The 10,455-nt window shown below is 37.6% G+C and overlaps 1 protein-coding gene across 1 annotated transcript in view; it reads right to left on the reverse strand.

The window, feature by feature from the left end:
- The window catches only part of CFAP36 (cilia and flagella associated protein 36), a 32,953-nt gene that overhangs the window by 7,813 nt on the left and 14,685 nt on the right, over positions 1-10,455 (reverse strand). The window contains exons 4-6 of the mRNA XM_012649867.1: positions 6,729-6,843; positions 3,174-3,261; positions 1,321-1,372 (exon numbers count right to left, since the gene is read on the reverse strand). Coding sequence (XP_012505321.1) covers positions 1,321-1,372; positions 3,174-3,261; positions 6,729-6,843 — 255 coding nt within the window. The remainder of the gene's footprint in view (positions 1-1,320; positions 1,373-3,173; positions 3,262-6,728; positions 6,844-10,455) is intronic.

Here is a 10,455-nt window from a genome sequence, read left to right on the forward strand (position 1 = left end):
GCCACCGCGCCCGGCCTAGTAATAGGATTTTTAAATATAAGGGTATAGAACAAAAACCAATTTAAAACTACTACAGAGGCCGGGTGCGGTGGCTCACGCCTGTAATGCTAGCACTCTGGGAGGCCGAGGCGGGCGGATTGTTTGAGCTCAGGATTTCCAAACCAGCCTGAGCAAGAGCGAGACCCCGTCTCTACTAAAAATAGAAAGAAATTAATTGGACAACTAAAAATATATAGAAAAAATTAGCCGGGCATGGTGGCGCATGCCTGTAGTCCCAGCTACTCGGGAGGCTGGGGCAGTAGGATCGCTTGAGCCCAGGAGTCTGAGGTTGCTGTGAGCTGGGCTGACGCCACGGCACTCACTCTAGCCCAGGAAACAGAGTGAGACTCTGTCTCAAAAAAGAAGAAAAAAAAGAAAAATCCTATTACTACCTAAGAACTTCACCTCCATTTACTAAAAATTTACTTACTCAAAGATACTAAATCACCTCTTAACCTTAAAACATCTCTCCTCCTTCTGCTCTTCTTTGGGTACCCAGGAGTAAAATAAGTTTTTCAAAGACAGTGAAATGATACAAGCATGTATCATAGTGATTCAGAGCAGGGCGGGGAAAGGGAAGACGACTCTCAAGTGATTAAGAGTTTATATTAGGTTTTTCTTTCCCTGACTGGGGAAACATGAAGAGGCAGCTAGAAAAGGGGATAGGAAGGAATAAATACTAACTTCCCTCACCTTAGCCAGATACATGTTTAATTTATCCCCAGGCAAGATTCGGCAGTTTATGGAAACGTTTGTTAATGGAAGAATAGTATGCCAGGGAATATGTTACTGAATCATTCAGCTCTAAGCTGATAATATTAAAGCCTGCAGGGTACCTTTGGTAGTTGTAGTTGCTGTTTCAACATAGTAAATAGTCAAGGAGAATGGGAAAGTGAAAGGTTTTTCTTAATCTCCTTTTATTCATAAAATTTAGGAGAATTTTTATAAGGAAGCTCCCAAAATCAGAACGATATTACAGTTTTTGAGTTAATAATCTTGGTCTCTATCATGAAACTTAAAAGGTAGGTTGCTCGATGAATTATAAAGTGAATAAAGTTATCAAGAAAATAATTTTCTTTAAAACAAAGTATACATTCTTATAAGAAACTATATACTTACTATGTTAAAAATATACAAAGTTAAATATAAATGCTTAAAACTTGCCAGAAAAATATGAATATTCTGAGGTGTATTTCCACATAAGCTTAAACTTTAACAGCAAAAATTAGGTGTAAACTTAATAAGAAATAACAGCAATTCTGTTATATGTTCTGCAAGCACCTGTTTTTTTCTCTTCCTTTCTTCTTCCTGGTCATATTCCTCTTTTGATTTTCTGAAATATACAAAAATAAGGTAGAAAAGTAAATTTTCCTTTTTACTCAAAGAACAAATATTCAACATACTAACCCAAACTTACAATATAAGCAAGGCATTCTGGACACAAGATGGAAAATAATCAGGCCTTGCTCTAAAGTAACTTACAGTCAAATGGGAAGGACATACGTAGGCATACACAGCCTAATATAGTTAGCAACAGCAAATACAGGTCTACCCATTTCTTCTAGAAATTTGAATGCATCCTAGCTGATCAAAGACCAACATATTTGAAATTCTAAACCCAAATTTCAGTGGCAAATCCTATGATTGAAGACTTTGATCTTTCTTTAGAGAGATCAGTTATAACCCTCCTGATAAGCACCACTGCTCCCCTCATTCTAGTTTTTTCCAGTGGCATGTGAGCTATCATAAAGCACTCCTGGTGCCACTGTGCCAAAGCCACTTTTGTAAATAGCTCACTGAGATAGTCTGATTTAGGAAAATAGCCAAGGTCAACTGTTGTACACGTTCATAACTAAGTTCTACTACTTACACAGTAGTATACCCCCTCAAAAGCTCTTAGAAAATAAAACCTAAATGTACAGTGCTGACCAGTTTTCAGACCACCAATCAACCAATGCAACCGGTCCAAGTCAAAACTTTGCCAGTCCTCTGAACCAAATACCCTTACTTCTTTTCAAACCTATAAACTCAAAGCATTCTGTGTTGTCTCAGGCTCCAATCTGCCCCTGCCACCCAAAGAAGGATCTCAAAGGAAAGGGCTGAGTTCACTCGCACATCTGCCTCCCTCCCATAATCAGGCAACTCTCCTAAAATTACCCACTAAGTGCTGGAGCTCCTGCCATAGTTTCCCACTAGGCCCATCCTCCTAACTACCATCCTTCCTAGCTTCTCTTCAGCTTTGGAGGTGGGGCAAGATGGATAGGTAGGGGGTCTACAGGATGCTAGAAGATGGTCATTTATGGTGGTACAGCTGGAGAGGTATGCACAAAGGCCATGGTCCTATTCTGCAGGTGACACACTGACTGCAAGTGTCTTTTTGCCCTTAACCTAGTACGTTCTCACTGGAGATTTAAAAATTAGGAGTTGCAATTGCCCCTTCCTTCCAAAATTCCCATAGAGGTCAGGGCACAACAGGCCCAAGGAAAAAATAAATGTCCACTAACCTTTCCTAGTTCTGTGTGGGCCCCATTAGTGGGCTGCAAGCTCCATGCCAGGCATTTGACTGAGAATCACGTAACTGGGAAGAGGAAGAGACCAGCAAGATACCCTTCTGGGATAGATGCCTCTTGCTGTCCTCCCTCCTTTGCAGGTCACTGTCACCCAGTCAGCTACTCTATCTGCGGAGTCTAGATGTCTAGCCTCCTACTGTGAGACCCCTAGAATGAGCCACTTCAATACTGAGATCCAGAAGCCATGGAGTATGCTGCTTCGCTCAAGTCACTACATCCTTCTCCAGGGATCAGGCTGGGTCTACTGCAACTTTTTCCCATTGGTGGCTACTTTCCTATTCCTATGATGGGGGTGGGAAAAGACCCTCTCATTTGAGATGATCTGGTATGAGTCATCTGAAAATAATTTTTTCTACCCATTAAGAAATATATACATAGTTATAAAATGATAAATTACTTCACTAGCCTTAAAAAATAAAACTTTTAAAAAATAAAATGACAAATCATTTTGATGGTCTTCAGTAGAGAATTTAGCTATTTTATTTATAATATTTTCTGGGTAAAAAACATATGTACAGATATTATAATATTATTAATTATTCAATTAAAAAATAAGAAGGGTACCTAAGAACTTCCCTCAGGATTTTCATCTCTTCCTGTTCAAGGTCACTGACCACATCAGAACCATCTGTTAAGCAGTCAGGTAATACACCTGTTCAAAATCAAAGATCACATGAAAGAATATCAACTCAACCAAAAACAGTTATTTCTCACTGTTCATCAAGTACAAATTAGCTTAAGATCACTTTAAAAAACATTCCAAGCTATTATCTTTTTAACTATCATCTTTTTAATCTTTTCTCATTTTATGGAATAATCCCCACCAAAAATGCCACAACTTTACCTGGAAATATCTCTTAGTAATTATTTGTACTGGCTATTAAAAATAACAATGATATATGACAATACAAATTAATTAACATAAGCTATTTTCTTCCATAATCATATAGTGTCTGAAGATATACCACGGAAATCATTAAGCTAAGGTTAATAATAAAACTATGCTCTCAAAGGTGTCCCTTAAATGGGAAGAGCTTACAAAACAAAATATAATTTTATTAATTGAAACAGCATTTACTACTCTTCATTCTTACTACAATAAATGCTATTGAAAAGGGCCTGCTTACTATATGCAATAAAAGCATGGTACTAAGCACGCTGGAGGGATGTAAAGATGAATAAAACAATCTTTGCTCTTGCAGCTTCTGTTGCGATATTGGTCTAATAACTATAAACTAGGGCAGTACCAGCTTCAGCCCAAGAAAATAAAAATTAATGGCAAGTAATTTAAAATGTTAGCTTAATTTACTTTATTACTTATCTCTTCCTGAGAAGCAGGTAGAATGGCAATAAGTGTTCTTTTCATATCTATAATTATTATATTCCACAACATTAGCAGAATGTCTCTTAATTTTTACCTTCCATTTCTTTATCCATATGTGACTACAGGATTTTGGATCTGCTCTACAGTAAAGTAGCTTTATTATTCTAAGCCCCTTAGTGTTTAAATGCGTTTTTAAAAATTAAACATTTGAGATAACTGTAGATTCACATGCGATTGTAAGAAATGATACAGTAAGATGTCAGATACCTTTTACCCAGTTTCCCCCAGTGGTAACATCTTGCAAAACTATAGCAGTACAATATCACAACCAGAAAACTGACATCTATATGTCCAATTGCTCTTAGGTGCATTTTTGCTCAATCAAAAGATACAAAATTATTATTCCCATAATAATCTTTTCAAGGAAAATTAAAACTATTACAGGAAGAATAATAACAGTATGAAGTACTTCAAAACCATCAAAATCATGCTCTGATTTGCATTTTCCTGAAATTCTTTGGTAATATACAACCGAGAATCCAGAGGGCCTTCAAATTTCCTCACTACAAAGACAATTTTCAAACAATCTGCAGTTTTCAGTACAATCAACATTGATCTAAGGTACTCACCCTGGATCTAAGTTAAGCAACATTCTTAAATACGTATATTAAAAATTCTGTAGCAGAAAGTAAGCATTAGTTTATGCTAAAATGTAAGCAAACTGTCCCACACTGTGGTATGACAGCAGCCATTATTCCACATCATTCCCCTCCTCCTCCCTTGCTAACATAAGCCAGGTTTTGTGCAGTTATCAGGCAGCTAACTACTTAGAGGCAGGGCCCTCCCGGACCCCAGGAGAGTGACTCATAGTTGGTTTAATCCAATCATAATGATCTCATTTCTCCCGTCAGATGGTTTTAGAAAGGCAAATGACCCCAATCCTGATCAATAGGACCTGAGGAGAAAACTCCTAGAGGGCTTCCATGAAATTGTTGTCTTGCTAACAAAAAGAGATACAGACGAGGAAACATCCCTTTGCTTCATGAGAAATTGTTATAAGTCTGCTTTCAATGCAGCCAGAGTACAATCATAAGAGAAGATCCTGAGAATGGAAGAGTATAAAGAGGGAAAGTGCCAGGGTCTTTGATGTATCACTGAGCCACTAAGTTAACCCCAAAGCTATCTTCTTTCCCTCCTTTCCTCTGGACTTCTTGTTCTGTGAGATGATAATTTCAAATTGCTCAGGTCATTTTCATTGGGGTGTTCTGTTACTGGCAGCCTGAAGTATCCAGATAATACCAGCTATATGTATTTGTTCCCTTTGTATTAAAATCTCAATAAGTTTCCAGTTAAATTCCAAATTGGAAACTATAGTACCAATGTCAAGTTCACTATTTCTTTCTTTTATCAAAACTGATCCCCTCAAAAAAAAATTTACTAACATAATTATGAAAATTCTCTATCCCACAGGTCAAAATAAAGCAGTTTCTGGAAAATTCAGAGGAAAGAATTTTATAGAGCAAACCATAGTAGAAAGACAAAGAGACTATTTTCCAAACTTATTTACACCAACATAACAGCACTGTGTCATGCATTCTTCAGGTTTAGAATGGTGTTATCTCCTACCCAGCAACAACAGCTCTATTACCTGCTGGGGAAAATGTATTAGGATTTTGGTGGATGGTTATGATGGCGCCTGGCTCTAAGTGATAGAATCTCTCTACTCACATCAGACAAATGAGAAGGAAACTCCCCAACTGGGTACTGCAACATTCTCTTGTTTGCCCTGTAATAACAGAAGCCCTATTGTTGTGTGCTCCAGACCCTTAAGAGCAAACAATACAACTGAACTATAGCTCTTATATCTTCAAGAAACAATTAAAGGAAAGGTCCTGATGCCAAACCATTAAAGCAGTTACAGACCATGGTAAAGACTGTCAGTAGCAATCCACTGAACAAAGGGACACATGGGAATTAAGGTGAGATTACCAGAGCCAGAAATCTGAAATAGAGATGATAATCTGGGTTGAAAAGGAGATGGTACAACAAGTACAGTTAACTCAGCTGTTTTGAGTTAGGATGTCAAATGTAGTTCAGTTACACAAGAAGGGAACAAAAGCAGGAAGAGCTAGAGAAAGTAAGTTTGAGCACAGAGTCAGGGAAAAGATAAAACCAAGAAGAGTTACTAGGACTTTGAGTTCTGTTTTCGCTTCCACCTGACACTGGTGCAATAGTATCTGCCCGCTGCCCTAGAACAGTGAGTCTCAGTGTGGTCCCAGGACCAGCAGCTTCAGCATCACCTGAAAACTTATTAAAACTGCAAATTATCAAGTCCTACCCCAGATCTACTAAATCAGAAACTGGGAGGCAGCCATATGCATTTCAACAAGCCCTCCAACTGTTTCCAATGTTTGCTAAGGCTTAAGAACCACTGTCTCCTACAAATGTCTTAATGATAAACCAGGAGGAGAAGGGCAGTCATCTTCTCTCAACAGTAACTATAACTCTGACCACTAGAAAATACTGAATTTACAATCACGATGGCTGGGCAGAAAATCGAACTCTCTGAAATCTGAAACATCATTAAATCAAATTCTGGTCTGCTTTCTTTAAGATGTCAAATACACACAGATCAGGAGGTTTACACTCTTAAATCTCTTAAGTCAGCCAAAGACTTTTGAACTTGAAATAAATGTATACAAGGCAGCTACATTTAAAACTATATTAGAATCAGAATAGCCAAAACTATATAAAAAATGCATTTAGCACTTAGATTTCCAACTTCAACATTTTACCATTCCTCTCTTGAATTATTCGAATGGCTTGCAGCTGCATTTCAATGTTTTTCTGGACCATCATTGCTTTAAAGATAGTAAAATCTTCTGCTGCCAACACAGGTTGCAAGATGGCCTGTGGAAAGAAGTCTGGGGGTTAAATGAAGATTCAAGTTTTAAAGCGATTCCCCACACATTCAAATCATTTCCACTGCAAGACAGTGTATTAATTCAAGAATGTTGCATTATTATTTATAATTAGGTGACTCAAAGGGACACTTTTAAAATTTTATTTTAGAAGCCTTTAAAATAGGGTTCTCAAGAGGTTGACTCTCCAAAACCCCACGCCTGCAGAAGCTAAGGTTGTCAGTGATGCATCTTCCAAATAGGAAGAGTGACTCTGAAAAACAACACAGGAATCTGGCATACTTTTTTAAAGTTATCACTTCACTATATGGATTTTTTTTTAGCCAAAACAGTAATATCTATTTGGTTTACATTCTGTCACTTGAAATGTACTGTTTAACACATTGACTGCCACACTAGAAAAAAAATCCTTTTTCCCTTGGGGCCACGATGTTAATAACGAAAATAGAATAAAAACTTCAAAAACGAAACGATCCTTTCTAATTAAAAATGTGTTATATTTTATTGTTTTCTGTGTGTGAGTTATATGCAACTTGAGAAATAGTTCATGTGGCTCCCAAGGTAAAGAGATGTGGGAGTTATGTATGCTTCACGAGGCCCCAGGATCAAAAACTAGCGTGAGTTAAATACAACTCATATGTCAGTTAATGTGTTAAAAGTGTAACAAATTAAAAATAAAGGTGTCTACTATACAGTATCCAAATTAATACTTCCTTAATTATTGAGAATATTACATTGTCAGGCGCAAACCAATTCCCAAGCCCATCAGTAAGTAGAATAAGATTTGAAATGCATGAAAACCCAAACAAAAACTCAGATCTTCTTTTTTTCAGCTTTACATGAGATTAATAGAAAGGCTGACCACACGCAACCAATAATGTGATATTTACTAGGTAGACAGTAGCTGTAATGTCATAAAGAACATCTCAACAAAAGCTCCATCAAGGAGCTCCATTCAGAGGAGGAAGGAGTACTTCCCCCAGCAACCAGCTCACATCCTAGACACCCACAGTATAGCAAAACGAAGGTAAAGTGCAAAAGCAGCTCTCTGTGACATCTACAGGGAGTCAACTGCAGGAAAAAAAGATGGAATGTTTCTCTTCCCTTAAAATCACAAATACTGTCCAAAAGGGCCCAAAGCAGAGGATGAGAGATAGGCTTCATCTGTGTTTGACTGAAAGTTGCAGCCCAGAGCTCAGTGTTGAAAACAATTGTGGGCAGCCTCTGTGATTAATCAGTGATGCCCACTAGAGCATCTTTATGGGATTATGCCACCACATAACTTTGTTTGGGGCTTCACAGATTTCTTATTAGTAATACTATGTACTTTATCCTCACCACTAACACCTGAAAGGCATTTCTATTGATGGCAATGTGTCAACGAGAGCTTCTATCAGCAAGTGAGAGATAGAACTGATACTTAAAGTTATAATTCAGGGCTTCTCAAAATGTGGTCCTTGGCCGGGCACAGTGGCTCATGCCTGTAACCCTACCACTCTGGTAGGCCGAGGTGGGAGGATTGTTTGAGCTCAGGGATTCGAGACCAGCCTGAGCAAGCAAGAGTAAGACCCATCTCTACTAAAAACAGAAAAAATTAGGCAGGCGTGGTGGCGTGTGCCTGTAGTCCCAGCTACTTGGGAGGCTGAGGCAGAAGAATCACTTGAGCCCAGGAGTTTGAGGTTGCTGTGAACTAGGCTGACGCCACAGACTCTAGCCCGAGCAACACAGTGAGACTCTGTCTCAAAAAAAAACGAAAAACAAAAAACAAAGTGTGGTCCTTGACCCCTCTTAATAAATGCAGGAAGGAGGGACTGTTAAATACCTATTCCTGAGCCCTGCCTCAGACATAATGAATCTAAATCTCTGGATGGGTGCCCATGCATCTCCCCAGGTAATTCTTATAACATTAAAGTCTGAGAACCACTGGTACACTGGGGGAGAAAATGAGCCCTTGATATCAAAAGCCAGCTTCCAGTTTGACCGTGCACCAGTTCTGTGACTTTGGATATATCATTTGGTCCTCAGACTTCAGTTTCTTCATTAGTAAAATCAGTATAATAATAGTATTATTTATACAGTATTTCATTGAATCTAAGACTCTATAAATTAGTAAATAAATCATTATTTTATGTGCCACTAAGAAAAAACCCTGCCAAATTAAACTATAACACCATCAATTATAAAATGCATTATTTCAGGTATATTATGATATGCAAAATTTGCATCTTAGAATGAAAGAAATACAGTAACAACTTTTTATCTGAGTGCTGGGATTAAATAAGATGGGAAAGCACTTTGTAAACAGAAACATACCTACAAAAGAAATTCTTCTGGCCCTTTTGATGCACGTTAAATATCAAAATGTTGCACTGAACATAACAACCTTACAGCAATTGAGCTCTTTTGGTCCAAGGAAATAAACTACCCCTCTCCTAAGAGCTTCCAATACGGGCAGTTAGAGGAACTAAATACAAGAGTTAGTGAAAAAAAAAAAAATAGCTATTCATAAAAAACAGCAACAATCTTACTTACCCTGCAAATTAACTGAAATGTCAAACTACTTTGAAAGAAGACTATGAGGTAAAGCAAAAATGATATTATACATATTTTAGAAAAGCACATTTTAAAAATATGAACATTCAGGCTTTGAGAATATGACTTTGATTGCAGTAAAAAGACACTCAAATATGTTTATATTTAGCCTAAGTTTCCTATATAATCATCTTTGCTTAGAGTTAATAATATCATAGTTTTGAAAGGTACAGGTGATTCCATGCACTTGTGCTGCTCTCTTGAGAAAATCTGCACATTGGCTATTTCTGAGGAACCAGGTCTTAGCAAGTACATTTGCTAGACAATAGTCTTGAACAGTGCACTGTACCCAGTAGATGGTAAATATTTGTGTCTATTATAAAAGGACCATATGTTAGCTGGCTTCCTATTACTCAGACTAATTAATATCATCTTCAGTACTCTTTAAGATCACAAATGACAGTAGATTAAGGGTTCTCTTAATGACACACTATTTAATCAAGTAGCATACATAGATGGACATTTAAATGGGATCTGATTCCCTTTTTCACAGTTTCTCAGAATAGTAATGATCAAAAATCCTGAGAAAAATAGATGACTTCACTAAAACTAAAAACTTTTGTCTGTCTCTAGGACTTCTGGGATAAAAAAACAAATGAACAAAAAAAAAACCCTAAAAACTTTTGCACATCAAGACATTATCAGCACAATGAAAAGGCAGCCCACAAAATGGAAGAAAACATTTTCAAATCATATATCTGATAAGGGACTGATATCCAGAATATACAAAAAACCGTTACAACTCAAGAAAAAAGGGAACAATCCAATTTAAAAATGGGCAAAGGACGTGAATAGATCTTTCTGTGAAGAAAATATACAAATGGACAATGAGCACATGAAAAGATGCTCTAATCCTTAAGGAAATGCAAATCAAAACCCACAATGAGGCCGGGCGTGGTGGCTTACGCCTGTAATCCTAGCACTTTGGTAGGCTGGGGCGGGCGGATTGTTTGAGCTCAGGAGTTTGAAACCAGCCTGAGCAAGAGCGAGACCCCGTCTCTACTAAAAA

The sequence above is a fragment of the Propithecus coquereli genome, unplaced genomic scaffold (assembly GCF_000956105.1).
Source record: "Propithecus coquereli isolate 6110/MARCELLA unplaced genomic scaffold, Pcoq_1.0 Scaffold305, whole genome shotgun sequence".
NCBI classification, from domain to species: Eukaryota; Metazoa; Chordata; class Mammalia; order Primates; family Indriidae; genus Propithecus; species Propithecus coquereli.